We start from the raw sequence: 20056 nt of genomic DNA, 5'->3' as shown, positions 1-20056 counted from the left end.
TGCATGCCTAGCACGGTCAATCAGCAGTTTTCATGAACGGTGTAATTGTCTTGGGGATGGCAGCTCCGGCGTCAAGTTCACTTACAACTCCTAAGCTGTTTGTTTATCGGTTTGCTAATACCTCAATGCACTGCAAAGTTAACAAGCTACATTTGTAAGATATAATAGTCTGTCTGCAGCACACACAGTGAAGATAATTAGATGAGTTGCTGCTTAACTTATTACTCCGTATTCTCTGTTCGAGTATGTTAATATATGATGAAATTAAGGATCCAGAAAAAATTTCAACTTATATTTTATTTGAACTTAAATATATGGCCAGGTGCACCAAAAAATATAATGCCAGGATCGAGAAATATATTTTGGAGTTCATCGGACTGAATGCATACCTCTCTTCACTTGTGATGCAGCAACAAGTGCCCAAATTACTTGATATGTTACTTATAGATGTGCTAAAAATTGATTTGCAATCTAATACCTGGCCCTAATTTACTTTGCTTTTGATATTAATTTCAATAAACGAACTCTAAAAACTCTCTTTGCTTGAACCTTGTTAGAAAATAGACATAGAAACAGAAAGTTTTACTGATGCAAACATAAAATTTGGGAGTGTTTCTCCTTAATTTAGCAGTGTGGGCCAGCTATTATTTAAACTTAATTGCATCTGTAATCTTTAAGTATAATTAACCCCCTACAAATTCGATGAATCCACTTCTACTCTTGTTTCCTTCAAATCTTTGGTTATGTCAAGCTTGCATACTTGGAAATCATAAATAGGCTTGACTATTTGAAGTTACACTCTTTGGGAAGTTTTCAACATCTATATATATATATATATATTCGGGAAGGGATCCGGTGAGAATAGGTCAAGTGAGAAATCTATCATATATGAGAATGCATCACAACCATTAAATAGAACTAGATCCAACAGCTGAGATCACTCTAATAGTAATGGCAAAAATGTAAATTTACGCTCAAATAAAACCCTCCCAAAATCTCTAAAACCCACGCATTCTACTCATCCTCCAAACCCATGCTCAAATTACCAGCTTCTCTCTCTCTCCATAAAGCTTGTCTTTCTCTCTTCTCTTGTTCTTAGGTAAGCAATTCAATTCTTATGATTCAATTCTTTCTATTCATTATATTCTTATGATTTTTGCTGCGATTTTTTTGAGCATTTTTATGCGATTTTTCTCAATTTTTTAAGCGATTTTTTGTTGCGATTTTGTTAAGTTTTTTCTCAATTTTTCCCTGATTTTGCAATTTTTATGCTGGAGTTTGTTCGTTTTATGTCTGATTTATGTTCGATTTTTGATTTGGCCGTTGCTTAGGCCATTCCCACATATGATAATTATCTTTAAAATCCCTGATGGCTTAATCGATGAAATTCACTCGATTTTGGCTCAATTTTGTTCAGCTTTATTCCAAATTCTAGGACATGTGATTTCCCTAGTCTCAACCAAACACATTAAAGCTAATTCATAAGAAATAGATAAGGGATGTTAATTCCCATGAATTGTAGATTACCATGGGAAATTAGTTCCTTTCACAACCAAACAAACACTAATGTATAGTTTTCGAATGTGAGTTTCTAACTTTTTATAATACTTCCTTTATTCCATATCACGGAGTATTTGTTATGTTTGTCATTGTTAGCGTCTTCCTTTGTTTATTATATTTTAATATTTTCTTAAATTAAAATTAATTTTTACCTACTTCTATAGTAGTTATTCTCATTTTTCTTACAAAAACAAAAGCAGTTATTCTCATTTATCAAAATATTTACCTACATCCAAAGCAACTATTCTCATTTTATGTACTCCCAAAGCATTTCCTTAATAACCACGTAAAAATGACAAATGTAACAAATAATATGGATCAGATGGAGTATAAGATTAAACAAAGACATATGGTTATTTGATGGAGTCGTTTCAATGTATAGGTTTTTAATATCAACTCATTATATATATTTAATGGTAAATGAAGATATATTTGATCAAAGTTTTGCATTGACAAATGTGTCATTCAAAATGAGGCATTCTAAAAAAAACATAGGGTGTATTTTCCACAAATCAAATAACTTGTATTACTTCCTCTGTTGCAAATAATTGCCCAATTTGCCCGACAAACTTGCGAACGCTCAACTTTGACCAATAATATATTTAATTAATTATCATTAAATATAAGACTTGAACACTACACCCTATATTTGTTAAACTGAAATTAATTATACTAAACTGAAATTATTTTTGCTAAACTTAAACTATTTTTACTGAAGTGGAATTAATTTTTAGAACTGAAATTATTTTTACTGATTCAATATAATATTTGTTCTTTAAAGTTACTAATTTTTAAAGAATAATTTTTTTTTTTACTATACTAAAATTATTAATTGAACTAAACTTATATTTGCTAATATAAACTAAGATTGTTTTACATAATTGAAATTATTTTTGTAGAATATTTTTTTTTTAGGTGAAGAGAACTAGGCCTAAATTAATATTTTTTTTTAATATATTAGATAGTATAAAAATAAAAAATAAAATAAAATAAAATACCAATTTGACTATATTTAATATTTTGTGTAAAGCACCAATTAAGATTAAAATATATTGACATTATTATAGAAAAAAAAATAAAAAACGTGTTTTATAAAATATTATAATGACACATTTGAACAAGGACAATCGACAAAATTATGTTAGCTTTTTATCTCACAAATAGTCATGTGCAATATTATTATAGTTTTTTTTTGTCTAAACTTCACACCAAATACTAAAAGCCATGAGCGATTTCCATAGAAATTGTTGGAAAAGTTATAAATTTCAATATTATGTCACCTTTTGCTAATGTTCCCTGTGTACCACGTCATACACTACGGAGTAAAATTATTTTTAATAAAATTACTGGTTCGAAACAAAACTGCTAATTAAGAATTAGCAATTTCTATTATTTTGTTTTGTTTATATGAGCTTTAAGCAAACTATTAATTCAAGTACGTTTAGTATCTCAATAGTGTTTAGTTCCTTTGTTTTAAAAACAGAAAAGTGGAAACAACTTTTTTTGGTTTCTTAAAAAAAAAAAAAAAAAAAAAAGCTGAAAACAAAAAAATCACGAACAAACCATCTAGCGGTTTTTGGTTTTTTTAAAAAAAATAAATAGTTCGATTTTCATAGTGACATGGACGGTATGCAGGGAATATTAACAAAAAATGCATAATATGGAAATTTATAACTATTGTAATAATATCCATGAAAATCACTTAAAAGCCAATCGACACAGACATTCAAAAATATCATTTTGATTCCAAATCTTGATCGAACTTACAATCTTGAGAGAAGACTTTACTAACTTTGTATATATTTTTTTTTCTATTTAAAAAAAAAAAAATCCAAATCTTAAACAATATATCAAACCACATAGATCAAAATACACAGATTTGATATTAAACATACTAAAAAAAATCATAAACACAAAAACAATCCCAATTTTTTTACAACTGTAGTAGTATATATGACTTGTTCGTTAAAACTAGCAGGGTCAGCAGAAATCAGCCCTGAATTTTTTTCTAACAGCAATACACCCTTTTTGGTGGTCTCTAAATATCTTGATTTCAGAACAATCTCTTAGATCTTCAAGACTAATATACTGTTGTTTAACCATCCTTGAAAAACTTCCTCCTGCATCATGTATCCATACATATGGCATGCATGTTTCATCATAATAGTATGCATACCTCTTCACAACTATATTACCTTTCCCATTATCATCGCCGTTATTTTGATCATTACCTTGAGGCATATAAGCTTTATAGATACTCTTGCTCTTGAGTCGCTTCGATGATCCCGGCTTCAATGTGTGTACCTTCCTGAGAATTGATCCTACCCTTATTTGCAACTCTATTGTTCTATCACTTAAGTTCCTTACCCTTGTGCCTTGTCTTGAATCGCCATTGGTGTGATCTTGGCATGTGGATATGCACTTTAGAAGAGCAAAAATGCTTGATTTGCTTATTTTTTTAGGCATTGTGATTTTTGTTTGGTAGGACTAGAAATTATGCACTAACATTTGAACTTATGATGAAAGAACTTCAGAAAAGAAAAGGAGGAAGATTAACATGGTGAGTGTTATAATAATGATGTTTGTGTCACCTTTTTAGCTTTTGTCTTGAGTAAGATTGGAACAAACATATATACTTGCTTTAGTAACCAAAAAAGAAAGTGACTATGATCTAATTTTATGAAGGATTAAAGGTAATGTACCATACAGTTGGTACAACTTGGTGATTCAAGCTTCAAGGAGAAGATGGCCTTTAGACAGCTCTAATCTTGGCTTTTTTGTTGATAATTGTAGGAATATCATAAGGATAGGTAACCTTTTTTCTTTCATTATATTTATTGACAGAACGATGTTGAAACAAGCATAGGATATGCATGCGTAGTTGCATACTCATTGGGAAACAAACTAAGTTAAATAAAGTCAATACGGAGAATAGTATGATGTAAACTCGTAATCAAAACTACCACTGTAATTTTTGTTCGTCTCATTTGAAATACATTAATTTCAGGTCTCAAGGTTTGCATGGTAATTCTTTCACTTTTAATCAAGTAAGCCCCTTTATCTTTTAATTCACCATGAGACTTTTAATCAGAGGGGGAAGTAATATACAAGTATAACAGTATAAAACAGAAAAATTTTCTTTATAAATATCTGCTGTAATAGTAAAAGAGCATATTTTAGTTTTTTTATTTCAGAACATTGTTATTATCTCTTCCTTTAATTGTTTGTTTCTCTTTGTCAAACTAATTTAACAAAGACTACCAGAAATATATATATATATATATATATATATATATATAATATAAAAAAATCTGTAATGAATATAAAATAACTATACCCGAATGAAAAAAATATTGTCATGTAAAATGTTGTTAAATATGAAGTCGTATTTAACATTTGTGTTAAAGATTAGAAAGTAAAGGTTGTAAATGCAACATAGCCTCTGCCTCAACTTGGTCTCTTTTAATTTTTCCGGTGCTTGTAAGCGGGAAAGGCTTCCTCCAAACCATAAAAGCTTTTGGTATCTTAAACCTACAAGCATAATATTACAGAAAATTGTCAGTCAACAAACAAATATAATCACTCCCGAGAGGAAAATTGAAAGCTAGAAAACAGACAGGTATTCTGTTTTCCTTTGTTTCAGGAAGGGGGAGATGAGAGGGTAAGGACAAAGGACTAGAGAAAGACCCGGTTAAACTTTTCTGTCGACAATAATCCTTTAGCACGCTGGTTGATAAGTGACATTCCACATTGCTTGGCAACTCACCAACCTTCAAGTCAGTCCATATCCAGTTTTCTCTAATTTGAACACAAGCAACAACCATTTCACCTAAGTGTGGATGTGGGAGTCCAATGACAGCTACATTTGTAATTGCAGGATGTTGTGACAACACAACCTCCACCTGTGTCACCGATGTAGTAACAATATAAGCCCAACAACAATAGCTGAGAGAGGGGGTGGGAAAGGAGACAAGTTGTACAACCCTTCTGTTTGTAATTGTAGAACAGCAAAGAAACAATTTATTCCTGGATTTTACACTGCAAAAAGCAAAATGGATGATGGAGATTAATGGCTTTTCTTACCTCTTCAGGATACACATTCTCCCCGCCACTTTTGATACAACAATTCCTACGACCAACAAGCCACAAGTTTCCATGAGCATCAATATGTCCACTATCACCAGTGTCAAACCAATCTGCTCCGGAGTCAATTACTGCAGCACTAATTTGACTCCAATAGCGAATCATAACATGAGGTCCCCGAGTCATAATTCTCCCCACATGAGAAGATTCCTCTTTTATTATCAGTAGCTCAACATGAGGTGCTGGCTTCCCAACACAGACACCTCCTGCTGGGTGTACAGAGTTGGAAATAATTCCACTTATTTCCTTTGGGTTCTGGTTTGAATTATTAACAGTTGGATCATAGATGGTGATGAAGGTGAGAGAAGAACAGGTCTCTGTCATGCCTACAGTCAATATTAGAAATAAGAAGAGTGTACCAAAAAAGCAAATGTAAAAAATGGAGCAGATCGATTTTACAGTCATTTGCAAGTACAAAAACTCCAGGTGTAAGGACAGAACTAATCCGTTTTGTGAAAGAATTTAGTTCTCTGTAGTTTGGCGAATTATCAATTTTTCACCCAAGATCAAGTGCAAATACATTGTCATGGCCTCATGGGCGAATATTAGTGAAATTTCATTCCAGGTTTTAATTATTGACAGGTATTATTGTTCAAGTTTCAGTGAATACCTAAGAAATTCTTAGTCCTAGATCCAAATGAAGGGCAAGCCGAGTTTTAAAAGGTGGAATAAGCTAAAGATTAAAAAGCTCAAATAAGCTTAAGAAGTCCAAGTTGTACCAACTCTTAGATTAAATGGATGGCAGTTCATGTACATTATTGAAAATTAGCCTTTTGGTACAAACTAAATGTTACTTCGTATTTAACTTGAACAAAAGCAGCAAAATCAATACAACAGTTGGCCACGGACAATATCCCCCCACGGCCCCACCCCAACCCCACCCAGCCTAAAAGGAGTAAAAATTACTTCTAACCCATATATTGATCAACACACACCTATTCAAGTCAATGCTAAGCATTAACACCAAGATAACACTAAATTTTGCAACATAACACACAAATGATCATGGGGATATATGGCTTAGACGACTGGACGGCCTGGACTTGAAAACTAATTTGGTATGTTACCAAATATTTCATTAATAGAATATCAATCCAAAATCTGCATTCACTTGAGTCTAACCCATAAATTTCTATGCAATAACATGGTCACCCACCGGATTAGTGCACCAACATAAGATATAATAGAGGGCATAGCAAGAGTCTCACATATACATATGCTTCAAATCTTGCATAACAGTATTGTGGTAGATACCTAAACTTGCCCACTTTGAAGAGGGATGCATAAGACAGTTATTAAAAAAAAAAAAGAGCCAGAAAACTCCAGACATTTTTTTTTTCTTGGTGACCAAGAACGTTGCTTGAATTAAATCTGTAGTAAATACAAGAAAACCATTGAGAATAAGACAAGCGGTAAATACCATAAGCAGAGAGAAGCTTGGCTGTTGGAAAGCATCTTATAGCATCTTCAACAAGTTTGATAGAAAGACTCCCACCACCATTCAAAATTTTCTTTACAGTTAGATCCAATTTCCTTGACTCATTGTGCCTAGAAAAGGAAATATGTAAAACAAAGTGATAGCACAAATAGTAAAACATAGTAGATGCCAACTAGTTTAGTTATTTAAAGTCTTATGGGTGGTACATAAAGCCTATCATCAAATCTTGTTTAATACACACAAAAATGAATAATGAGAACCCAACCAATTTCATCAAGATTAGCACTCGCATTATGATGTTTGTCAAGTTGTCTAGAAGATACTATCACCTTGTTGCCAAAGTTCATGTCAAAGGTCTCTTAACATATTTGTGTGAGGCCCTTCAGACACCTAAACATGTTACATTTGAAGGTGCAACGGTGTAATTTTGGTGATAAAATGAAATTATGATCCATTTTCAAGGGCACATGTGTAATTTTACTCAAAACATTAAGACCTTAGCAGTGTTGCAAAACACAGTGACTCCCGTAGCATACTTGACTTTTCCGAGTAAAGATTGAATAAAAGGAACCAAGGCTTTGATGTACATTCCAGGTTGCCTGATAGGCATTGGTTATTGTAATGGTGTGAAGGGTTTCCCCGTCTGCCATGCCATGTCAGAAGAGGAAGAAAATGTGTCCTTTGAAAAAAAAGGGAAAAAAAATTAAAAGAGATGGAAGAGAACAAGAATTGTAGAGTTTGATTACAAGGGTATTTCTTGATAGTTGATTCCATGTCAGAAAATTTACTACTCGTCTACTCCCTAAGAAGCCTTAGCATTACTATTCAAAATATATAGTGTACACAGTAACCCTACTTTGCAAACATACACTATGCTAATTATGGGAATCAAGATTGTATCTTTTACTTATATTTTCACTGATTCCCACGAATCCCCCCCCCCTCCCCAAAAAAAAAAAAAAGGGTATCATGAAAAGTGAGAAACTTCTAAGAATTGATTTTTCACACAAAAGTTACTACCACTGAAATCAGGAGTAAGATTATGCATCAACTAGCACTCCTTACCAATCACCAAAGAGAGGAGCAACTTTAGAAACCAATTAGTGAAGATCACATGTTTTACTCTATGCATACTTCACTCAATTTTCATAGGAAAAAAAAAAAAGGTCAATTACATGTAATCTGAAAGTACCTTATCATAAAAACCAGAGAAGCTAGCATAGTTGGGACAGTTATGAATGAAGTCACATGATATTCCTCTATAGCTTTCACTGCCATTTTAACTTCAAACTTGGGTAACAATACATGACAACCTCCTACCATTAGCATAGCCAAGCATGAGGATATCCCACCTATGTGGCACAGTGGGGCAGTATGCAAATATACCTAAGAAAAAGAAGAACACGTAAAAAGATCATCAATGCTTTTCATTCTTTTCAATTTCATTTCAAGGTACCAATAAAGGTCTTAGATATGGCAAATGGAATCATGCATTCTTCAACAAATATCTTGCTCTTTTCTATGCCACAAGAGGGAAGGGAGAGTACTTTTTGCTTTCATATTTCTTACTATCTAATAATTAAATTTTATTACAAATAGAGGGACAATGGAAAGAGACTTACATCGTCTTCTGTGTAACCCACAATAGCAATTTTTGCCAAGGATTGGACTATTAATGAACCATGGCTTATTGTAACTCCTTTTGGTTTGCCAGTAGACCCTATAAAGAAGAAAGTATTTAAACTAATTTAGAATGCTAAATAACAGATGTAAAATCACCTTTAAAGAAATGTAAGGACTAGTTATACCTTTCAATGGAGGTGGGGGATCTTGATGTGGGAAAAGGTTGTTTTGTAAAAGAAGGGAGTGGAATTTGATGTGGGAAGAGGTCGTGATTTTGGCAAGGCCGTAACTAGTACTTGTATTACAGAATTTCTATGTCATACGTGTATGTAACTTGGTCTTTTCTGATAGCATAAGGCTTTCACGTAACTAGCTGTGATTAATCTGAAACTCGGTACCTCACTGAAAATACTTTTTAGGTTTATGAAGGTGCATTTTAATAGAGGAAATTGAATAGCTTATATAATTATAAGGCATTAGCATGAGTAGGGCCTAAGCATGATTATCTTTTTCATCTCTATTTCATATACATATATTGAAAATTCATACGGAAAAAGATAATCAGTCTATTGATGAGCTAAACAATGAGGGGTTTGAATTGGAGATACAACTTTGCATGTACATCATAACTAATATATACGCAAATTAACTTTAGTATGGAACTAATTTAATTCCCCTATGTTTACAAGTTCATATGTAAAAAAATTAGAAGATTGGAGCACATTAGTACCTGAAGTGAAACATATAATAACCACATCTTCAGGTGCCCAACAATATTTGATAGATTGAAGATTTAGGGACGGCCTCTCAAATTTTTGTACACCTGACATAGTATTGCAGGATAAAGGATAAAAGTTGTTAGACATGTATGATAATTGACGATGCCACTTAACACATAAATCCCAATGTAGCTATAAATATCAAGCATGGATTTGGAGGCAGCTTTCATACCATTTGAACTCCAATAATGAAATCCAATACGAACATGCCATCTTGGACAAAACATGGTACCATTTTGCAATTCCGACAACCATGTGCAACAATCATCAGTGACAATCATTGCTGGTTGGATAACTTCCAGCGCCACTTTTGACTCCTCCAAGCTCTGGTGGTTAAAAAATTATTGAAGCTGTCAAAATAGACCGTATAATAGATATTGCTTCAAATTGTTGAAGATGCTAATATGTCATATGCCATTACGCCATCTAATAAAAGAAACAATCAGTTAGCATATAGTTTCACAAATTTCTGAACTCCGAACTCCACAAACCTTAGATTGTAAACCTCGCTTTTACCACCAAACTTATAGAACACAAACAAGCATATGTTAGAACATATCCTCACATAATTTGCATTCATTTTATACTGTTAGAGCAAAAACTAAGTACTAGAATCTGTTAGCCTTATAATGGTGTAAAAGCTGACATTAGCGGTAAAGAATGCTAAAGAAGAAACAACTCTATTCAAAGCTAACAATGTAGCCAAACCCTTGAGGGAACTTAACATAGAATCTAGTACACAAATGTCGCTTATCATCATTTTTATACACGAGCATTCTGCATTCACTTTTTGAGGTTTGAGAGTACTGACTACTGAGACAGAGTGATCATCTTAAGTTACTCTAATGACATAAGTTTAAGTTATCTTATCATTGTTAGTTGACTTATGTGAATCCAAATACAACCTTTCATTAGGCATTTTATACATTCTAATTAGTCATAACTCTATATGAAGCTAGCTAGAGGAAGAACTTAGCAATTTCAGATTTTCAGCTGGATTAATAGGTGGCGATCGTTACAAAAATCTACACTTAATTTAACTCCCTTCTTTAATTTGAGTTCTTACCTCTTCCCATACAACTTTCTCTTTATTACCCAAAAAGTTGAAAAAAAGACCCAGTTTCACTAACTCTTTCATTTCCTTGGTTTTTGTTGTTGCATTAATGGAAAAGAGCTCAATGGAGCAGAGGGGTAATGAGTTTGGGGCATTTTTTAGATCATCACCAACTACAACATTAATTTTGCATTAACATCTTGAAATCTATAAGGGTCAATACTTCTTTTCCATCTTGTCATTTTCTGGCCCCTACCACCTTGAAACTCAAGAATTTCTTCTGTTCCAAATTGGTGAACTAAGAAGTCATCTAATTGCACTTGAATAACCATGAAAGATAAATTAATTGGAGAGTAACAATGCTACTCCCTCTAATGCACAACTGACTGCCATTTAATTAAAGCAGTTCACAATTCATCTTATGAAAGAAGAATTAATCAAAGGACAAAAACTAAACATTATACGTACCCAGCGATAATTTAGAGGAGCAACAATCCCCCCTATATATGCAACAGCAAGCAGCCATTCCAGATACCAATCACTAAATAGTCACAAGAATGAAATTCTGGTCATCACCAAATAATTCAGAAACAGCCACAAACCACACACCCCCTCTGTCCCATAACATTTTACCTGTTTTGACTGTTTGCATTATCCAGGTGCTCTCTTTTACCTCGTTTTTTCACTTATACACTTCCTTTGTTCCTAAATACTTGTAAAGTTGTAAGTAGTAACACTAGCTTTTGCATGTAGTTTTAAGAAGGATTATGTTTAGTGCATGGAAATGAATAAACCAATACACAAGTGGAGTGAATAAAGGTATCTTTAATTGATTGTGAAGTGCAACAATAAGATAACGCGTTGTTAAGTTCATCTTATTTTCACGTTTTCATAAACAATAAGTTTAGATAAGTTCAAATAAGATAATTTAGGAAAAATAAGTTGAGATAAGGGTTATCTAGATTTAAATCACAAAAAAAAGTTCTAATAAGGTCTATAGAAGGTCTTGTATGGACCCGGTCTACACTAAATTTATTATAGACCCAACAATTTTTCTCCTACCTCTTCTCTCACACCACCACCACCAACATCGCTGCCACCTCCTCTCTCTCTTTCGACTTTCGACTCACTTCCTTCCTGCTTCTAGAACATTCCTATCCCTTTCACCGACAATCTCCTCTGCTGCAACCGATTGTCAGTTAATCCCGCAACATGTAGCTCGATTACCAGCGGCAGCCGCACCTTTTCCTCCTTGCTGCCCACGTGTTCTACCTTCCATCACTCACTGGTCGTCGATCACCTCGTTGTTATTGTTGTGAGTTGCACATCACCACACTTAACCCACTACAACCCACCTTCATACACTATTTCACATTCCTTAATGATGTATTCATATTGAAATAATTTAGTTAGATTATATAATCACTTTTCAGATGTTATAATTATTTTTGGATGATATATGTAATACCCCGAATTTTGGTAAATAATTTCTTAATTATTTCTTCAATTATTTGAATTTGGAGCCAAAATAAATTTAAATTTTGGCGCCAAAATATAAGTATTTAAATTATTTGAAAAATTAACTATTTTCGGACTTCAAAATTAATAATATTTAATTATCTTGGTTTAATAATAACTATTTTAATATTCTATCTTATGACTTACAACTAATTTTGGTTTTAATATTATCTTAAATATTTTATACATTTGCATTTTTAATGATAAACTTGAATAAGTATCAAAAATTAATTATTTTCTTAAATCAAATTATAATTTTCGTATTAATTAAAAAAAAAAATCAGATTTTATAAAAATCAGTTGCTGGCCAAAAAACTTGGAAAAAAAAAATTAATTATTTATTATTATTTTGTGATTTTTATCTTATTTTTAACTTAACCATTAAACTTTCTTCAATATCTTATTCTTATCCCTATCTTCTTCCTTCCAATCCTCTAATCAAATGAACTTTTATCCAATTTTCCTACTCATCTTTTATACCCAACTATTAACCTAGACTTAATTTGATTCAAGTACGATAACAAATCCCAAAACTTATCATATTTTCTAGTAATCATATCATACCTTAAGCTCTATCCTTCTACACACTTTAAACACTAAAAATAGACCCTTAATCCCTCTCATTTACTCACATCAAAAATCAGACTATCTCCTCCCTCTACTACCTAAACTCACGTTTTCTCCTTCTTCCTCTCTTTCTTTCTAGAATTCCTTCATTCTTTTGCTCAAACAAACACCACAACCACTTACTAACTTCGGACCTGCTGTACTGCCACCACCCTCTGCCGCCCTGACAACCACCTTGCTGCCGCCACGCTGCCCTCCCTCCGTTGCTGCTGCTGCTTAGGTGCTGCATGCGCAACTTCCTTCTTCCCTTATGTTGCCGCATGCATGCATGTTTATATAAAAAAATAATAAAAAATTAATAAATAAATAAAACTCTTCTTTCTTCTATTATTATTATGATTACTATTATATTATTTTGACACCAAATATATTATTATGCTACTTAATTTAAACACCAATAATATAAATTTTGATATTAATAATAATAGTATGCTACTAACATAGATTGTTGAAAGTTTTAAATTCTAAAAGTTAATATTTTGGTAGTTCATGCACAAGTAGAGTAAAATTTATAATTTTGTGTTTATTTTTGTTAACCTTATATTAATTAAGGTTATTTTAATTGTGTAGGAGGATTTCCTCGATCGTGGAGAAATTTAGTAGTCATACCTTAATTATATTTTTCTCGTGGCCAAGGTACGTATAGGTGGCTAGGTTCTTGATACAAGTCTGAATGCATGTCTTGGTGAATGTTTAATTTAATAATTGTTTAAATAAATATTGCGTATGAAAAATTTGAGTTAATGATTTTCGTAATGAGTTAGAAATATAATTTACGACTTAAAGATTTGATCTTTAAAAGTGTTGCTTAATTTAATAAAAGTTGTTATAAATCACTTGATTTCAAGCTATTGAATTAAAGGAATTAATTTAAAACATGTAGCTCATTATGGGCCTGAGTATTTGATATTTATTATCCCTCTACCCGGGACTAATTAAGTAAGACCATGAACTTTGTATGATCTGGTCTTTCCTCGAGTATAGTTTAACTTGTTTGGGGGGTGTGCACACTTAGGTGAGGAAAATTGGTTTTTGGAAATTTGTCTACGGTTCGAGAAATCAAAATAAGAGGATCGAACCATTTCTTCTGACTCTTTTTCAAATTCGATAAATGTTGGTTGATCGGCAGGCGCAGATCTATGAATAGGAGATGTTGTGCGAGTTTGACCCTTTTGTTCCAGGAGGAATAGCCTCTCATCATATTGCAGCAGGCACATTAGGGATATTTGGCTTGTTATCCAGGAACTTATTCAGAAATACCAAGGGGTCAGGCGGAAAAGGGGGGAAAGCTCCGAGCTTTTCGTGGTTCAAAAATGCCGAATCCCGTCTCAACCATCACTTGTCGGGACTCTTCGGCGTAAGTGGAAGTCTTCTTTCGTTTCTCGGCGGTGAAACAAAATTTTTTTTCTTCCTAAAAAAAATAATTTGGAAAGTTTATAAATTGGAAACCTATTAGTTTGGAAAGTTTCTATTGATGGGCATTACTATATTTGGAAGGTTTAATTTTGGAAAGTGATATTTAGCGGGTTTAAATTTAAGTAATTATTTCGAAAGCATGTTTGCCTAATAAAAGTATTTACATGCCTTGCACTTATATGTACTTAGCGTTTTTGCTAACCCATTTTTCATTTTGTTTTGGTTCGCCCTGTTTACCATTATTGGTAAGCATTCTTGATTTCAAGTGTGGAGTTGTTCGTGCGCATGCTTGAGTCGGGATTGGGACCACATAATTAGGAATTTACTATTAATTGAGTATTTGAAACAATTATTATGGTTATTCATATTATTATAAATAAAAGTCAGTTATTTTCCGCTGCTTGTTTTTGAATAATTAAATAAGCCTTACGTTTTCACGTGACGGTAATACGCCCAAATCTATCTCTACGGGTATTTGTATACGTATAAATATGGTATTTACTTAGAAGGAGATTTGGGAGTATTATAATATAATTACCTTTCGAATGATAAAATTATTTTTCAAATGATATAGTTACTTTTTGAACGATATGATTACATTTCAAATAATGTAGTCACATTCTAGATGATACAATCACTTTTTGGATAATATAATCACTTTTTGAGTGATACACTTACCTTTCAAATGTTATAATTACTTTTTTAACAATATAATCACATTTCTAATGATATAATCACTTTTCAAATGATCAAATTACCTTTTAATTTGGAGTGATTTGATTACCTTTTAATTTGGAGTGATTTAATGACCTTTCGCGTGATATAACCACTTTTAATTTTCGGGTCAAAGTAAAAGAGAGAGAGAGAAAGTAGTTTCGGAAGATAGTTTGCAAATGAAACTAAACGGTGAAATTTTTAAAATTGATGATTAGGTGCACATGCACCATGTCTATCGTAGAATTTTTATAAGGTATAATAAGTTCACATAAGAAAAGATAAGTTCGAATTAGTGAAGATTAGGTGAATTGGGAACACCCTCATAAACTCGTAGAGTGTTGTAAAACAAATGAAAAAGACCATTGTTGCAACATGTTACGGAGTATTTTGAAAATGTTGGGATTATATTTTCACGACGTATGTCAACAAACGTACACAGTCAAAACGGATAAGATATCAAGATAGGACAGGGGAGGGGCATGGATGACAAATAAAAAATGATAGAAATGAAATGAAACCTGTTGAAAGCACATATGGCAACAATGTGACCACGGCAAACACCCAATTGGCAGAGCTTACGAGCAAGACTCAACACACTTTCTACAAATTGCTCGCCTGACTTCCGTCGTTCGTCAGAAATTGTCACCGTTGAATTACGCCGGAGAGTTAAAAGACGGTTTAAACATTGGCAAATGTGGGCCCGGGAAAAGAGCATAGTTGAATCCTAACATTAAAGTGTTGTGCAATACATTAGCAACCAAATTTGATTCAATTATCTCATAATTTTAGGGATATTTGATTCAATTATCTCATAATTTTAGTGATATTTGATATGATGATAACAAATACAAATAACTTACCTCAGAAGCTGCTTCAACGGGGGATACAAGACCTAGATTCAACGGAGAACGGCAACTGCGCTTCAATGGAGAACGTTGAATGCCTTCAATAGAGCAGTTCAATGGCAAACCCCTTTTCCTTCATCTGAAAAAATAACTCCTTGGCATTTTTTGTCCTGGTTTGAGCACATAGTCCATAGATAAGGTAATCGTAAGTGAGTGCATTGGGGACACAAGTATAAACAACACCCATCTGATGGAATATCCTTAAGGCCTCATTGACATGATGCGCTTCAATAGAGCAGTTCAATGGTTTGGATGCCTTGGATCCCTATTAAAAGCCATGACCCATGACCCGCCACAGTTATTAATGGGTTAGATCCGTCTAATAAATAAATGGGTTGAGTTTTTATACGATCGTCTAATTATGGGGCAGAGCAGACCTTATAAGGGTTTAGAGTAAAACTGTTTTAAAAATTATGGATTATTAGTTTATCATTACACTTCTATTTCTCAAATACTATCTTCACACATCAAAACTTGTATAATTTGTTTGTAAGGTTTTATTTTTATTTTTTTTTATTTTGAAAACGACTAAAATTACATTAATTAAACTGAGTTTACAACAAACGAAAGGAAAGTTTGGTAACATAAGTCAATTACAAGTTATCATGTCTTAAATGTGGTTAGGATGAGTTTTCCTCAAAAAAAAAAGGATAATTTATCAGGAAAAACCTAATAAAAGACACTTTTTGTCAGGAAAAACCTAATAAAGCGTTTTTGGCTCAAAAAAACCTAATAAAAATCTTTTTTTGTTCAAGAAAACCAGACTCCCTATTCCGACGTTGACTGAACGTTTTCCGGCGTTGACCGTTACATGTGCCATGCACATGACCCTAAATTGACTATTTTACCCTCATTTGTTATTTACCCCTTTCCCTAATAACTTTTCTACCCAAATTAAATTCCCCCCTTTTTTATTCACTGTCTTCATCTCTCTCCTCACTCAATCTCTGTCGTCCGTCATTGTCTGCCATGATTAATATATTCATTGCCTTACAGAGATTGAGTGAGGAGAGAGATGAAGACAGTGAATAAAAAAGGGGGAAATTTAATTTGGGTAGAAAAGTTATTAGGGAAAGGGGTAAATAACAAATGAGGGTAAAATAGTCAATTTAGGGTCATGTGCATGGCACATGTAACGGTCAACGCCGGAAAACGTTCAGTCAACGTCGGAATAGGGAGTCTGGTTTTCTTGAACAAAAAAAAATTTTATTAGGTTTTTTTGAGCCAAAAACGCTTTATTAGGTTTTTCCTGACAAAAAGTGTCTTTTGTTAGGTTTTTCCTAACAAATTATCCAAAAAAAAAATGTGGTTAGGATGACTCTTCTGTCGTGGCTATTATGGCAAATTAATTGTGTCATGTGAAGTGTGAACTATGCAATTGTATAGGTAGTGTTATCTTTGCGGTTTTAACATTAGCTGATGCTCACCTACATTTTATTATAAATACAGTTGCAGACTAGCAAGTGTAGAATTGTATGAGTTAGTTAATTGTATGAGTTGGTTAGTAATCTGTGTAAAACAGAAAATTATTAGAGAATAACTTTGGAAGTGACAATTTTAATACTTTTTTTTAAAACCAATCTAGATCAACCGAAGAAATTTTCAAAATGCGAGGAGGGATTACGTCACTCCACACCCATTGGCCAAACTCCCATGGTTGAAAGTAAGTCAATTTGTGTGCTACATTATTACCCCCTCGCTTTACAAAAGACCATGAATCACTAGTAAAATTAAAAGAAAAAAAAAATCTAGAATATCCTTTATAATCAAATGAAAGGAACTGGAGCCATACAATTACAAACGCTTCCTCATTGCCTCAATCACCACCAGATTATCACTCTCGATCCCAATGCAGCTAATACCCTTGTGTCTCGCAATCTTCATGCCCCAAAATACCGCTTTCACCTTTGCAATCTTAGTCTTTCATTTTTCACTCCACTACACCGTAGCTCCCCTAAGCACCACCCCCTCACTATTCCTGCAGACTGCACCCGTCCCCGGCCCCACCTCCCTCAAAACACCAACATCAACAATAATTTTAACCACATCAGATGCCGAAGGAGACCTGCCCACGGAGACACTCTTTCCACCCCTCCATTCCCCATGTTATTCAACTTTCCCACCTTTAATCTTCAAAGCATATGCAATAATTTGCTCAACATTCGGATTTTCACCCTCAATCATCCATTTGTTCCTTGCGCCCCACATAACCCAACACATGGTAATTAAACTCACCATATCCTCTCCAAAATTACCAAAACAGTGTTCCCACCAGCCACCCATACTACAAAGAGAGTGAGGCAAAACCATAGAATAATTGCACTTACTCCAAAATCCATGCTTCTTCTCTCTGGCAAACACCACAAGCTAGTAGTCAGGGCACAAACTAACTACAAAAAAATTAGCTTTAAAATTTTGTGTGGCCAAAAAAGCTAATTTGCTAATTAGCTTACCATTGGAATTGCTCTAATATTCCATCTGTTCCTTTTATTAGATACACTTTGACTTTACACCCTAGTGTCCCAACCAGTCCCGCGAACACCCACCCAAACCCTAATCCTAACTCTCGAACCCCACTTATTTGGCGAACTCCAACCCAAACCCCAACCCTTACTCTCAAACTACAATTATGTGGCGAACTCTCACCTAGCCCTAACCTAGTCGATCGATCGAGCCCACACAACTCCCACCCACCCTAGTCGGCACGAACCTATGACCACTCAGCCCTGTACACCAAAATCGACACCTCAATCTTTTTAAAAAATTATTTATTATAGTTAAAATTAAAAATAATTTTTTGTATTTAAAATTAATATTAAGTTATATTTTGTTTTTAATTAAGTCAATCTTATTTAATTGAGAGTTAATTATAGTATAAGTCAATTGATGACTTGTTTGACCGGTCACAAGTCAAATCTAGTACTTTAATTATCCATGGAATATAGACATCAATGTTAGACTTATTTTTCAATTTATTAAAATTGACTTAATATTAGAAGATCACCTAAAATTTGACTTATTGCGTTTATTTTTTTTCATTACTTTATTATATTAGACTTTCCTTTTACTAACTATCTATATATCCATTTCTATTTTACACAAATATTTTTATACGAGAATGACAAAAAAAAAAAAAAAAAAAAAAAAAAAAAAAAAAAGAATGGTGCATTATCTCACTAAGAATCAACTCGAATTTTTTTAGTGTGTTATTAAGTATATAGTTGTTGAAATATATACTTATGGATTATTGATTGGTTATAATTTATTGATGATTACTAGTTATTTATTTAAGTAAATATAAAAATATGATATTTATTTATATTTTTTTTCTAACAGATAAATCATAAAAGTAGATCAAAAGAGAAGTGTAAATGAAAATGACCAAATGGTGCAATTAAAGAAAGGAATAAAGTATTTAACAAATTATATAAAATTATTTACGAATTAACAAATTACATAACTGAGCTTCATTGGTGGTCGAAGCTCTAAGATTGAGTGGTATGACAGCTAATAAATGATTGAATATGAAACATAGTTATATTAACTTCCGAGATTGTGAGAGGGAAAGGTGTGAATAGACTGATAATGATAATTGAGTAAAGCTTATCAATTTCATTTGTGGTTGTACTTTGATTTATTTGGTATCTAGCGGAAAACTGGTAAGATATTGGCCCCTTACGCCGTTTTGTATAATTTATTACGGATTTATTACTTCGTTTCGTACAATTTTTTACAGATTTAAAGGCTAAAATGACCTCTAAAACCTTATCCGAACAGTTTTCACAACAAAAAGAATAGTTGCACGCAAAATGAGGCACTTACGTTAATTTTTCGAGCTCAATTTAAACTCTTTAGGGTTAAAATGACCTTAGAGGCTTAGACCTTAAATAAACATATTTCAACACGCGAATTGAGGAAAAAAATTTAATGTCTGATCGCTAATGGAACCCTAATGGAAACAGTTAAGTGGTAACAAAATCTCTTTTTTTTTTTTTTTTTTTTTTGTGTTTTTGTGTTTTTGGTGGTAGTAAAATAAATTAAAAATTTAAATAAGTAGCAAAAACCAAAATAGTGTTTTTTAGTTGTAGTAAAAGTCAAAATTTCCATTTAGTTATGAAATTGCCACATAATTTGCGTTATTTTGGGCAAAATTAGCTTCAAGCCTTCAACACCATTTGGGTGCACCCAACACACCAAACTTTAACTAGTCGTTGACACACCACACTTTAACTAGTCGTTGACACACCACCAACTACTAATTGGGGTGTAACATGTG

General features: G+C 32.9%; 2 protein-coding genes across 6 annotated transcripts; both read right to left on the bottom strand.

The window, feature by feature from the left end:
* Positions 1–3285: 3285 nt before the first annotated feature.
* Positions 3286–4293, bottom strand: LOC110693327. The gene has a single exon (XM_021870479.1). It carries the CDS (start codon positions 4024–4026, stop codon positions 3541–3543), a length of 486 nt encoding a protein of 161 aa, XP_021726171.1. The 5' UTR covers positions 4027–4293; the 3' UTR covers positions 3286–3540.
* Positions 4294–4902: 609 nt separating this feature from the next.
* LOC110693260 (2-succinylbenzoate--CoA ligase, chloroplastic/peroxisomal-like) lies at positions 4903–15990 on the bottom strand. 5 transcript variants are annotated; one of them, XM_021870416.1, is made up of 11 exons: positions 15736–15990; positions 15394–15599; positions 11066–11138; positions 9716–9869; positions 9495–9587; positions 8764–8861; positions 8334–8527; positions 7124–7251; positions 5644–6029; positions 5248–5462; positions 4903–5091 (listed from the first exon to the last, which is right to left on the bottom strand). In XM_021870416.1, the coding sequence occupies exons 2-11, from the start codon at positions 15588–15590 to the stop codon at positions 4962–4964; spliced, it is 1668 nt and encodes a 555-aa protein (XP_021726108.1). In that variant the 5' UTR covers positions 15591–15599; positions 15736–15990; the 3' UTR covers positions 4903–4961. The 5 variants fall into 5 exon arrangements, with proteins under 5 accessions (XP_021726108.1, XP_021726111.1, XP_021726112.1 ...); XM_021870419.1 differs by lacking the exons at positions 15394–15599; positions 15736–15990 and adding an exon at positions 11231–12112 and having other exon boundaries at positions 9716–9969; XM_021870420.1 differs by lacking the exons at positions 15394–15599; positions 15736–15990 and adding an exon at positions 11231–12112 and having other exon boundaries at positions 9716–9893.
* Positions 15991–20056: the final 4066 nt, after the last annotated feature.

The sequence above is a fragment of the Chenopodium quinoa genome, unplaced genomic scaffold (genome assembly GCF_001683475.1).
Source record: "Chenopodium quinoa cultivar QQ74 unplaced genomic scaffold, ASM168347v1, whole genome shotgun sequence".
In the NCBI taxonomy this organism is placed as follows: Eukaryota; Viridiplantae; Streptophyta; class Magnoliopsida; order Caryophyllales; family Amaranthaceae; genus Chenopodium; species Chenopodium quinoa.
Note: the sequence above shows the minus strand (reverse complement) of the source record. Positions and strands in the feature narration are given on the sequence as shown.

What these genes read in the sequence shown, in the direction of transcription:
- LOC110693260 (XM_021870416.1), bottom strand. Translation starts at nt 15,590, where the DNA reads ATGCTCTTTTCCCGGGCCCACATTTGCCAATGTTTAAACCGTCTTTTA. An exon ending in GCCATATGTGCTTTCAACAG is followed by an intron (nt 11,139 to 15,393) that starts GTTTCATTTCAT and finishes GTGACTATTTAG; the next exon opens with TGATTGGTATCTGGAATGGC. An exon ending in TCTCTGGTTTTTATGATAAG is followed by an intron (nt 7,252 to 8,333) that starts GTACTTTCAGAT and finishes TTCCTTTTCTAG; the next exon opens with GCACAATGAGTCAAGGAAAT.
- LOC110693327 (XM_021870479.1), bottom strand. Translation starts at nt 4,026, where the DNA reads ATGCCTAAAAAAATAAGCAAATCAAGCATTTTTGCTCTTCTAAAGTGC.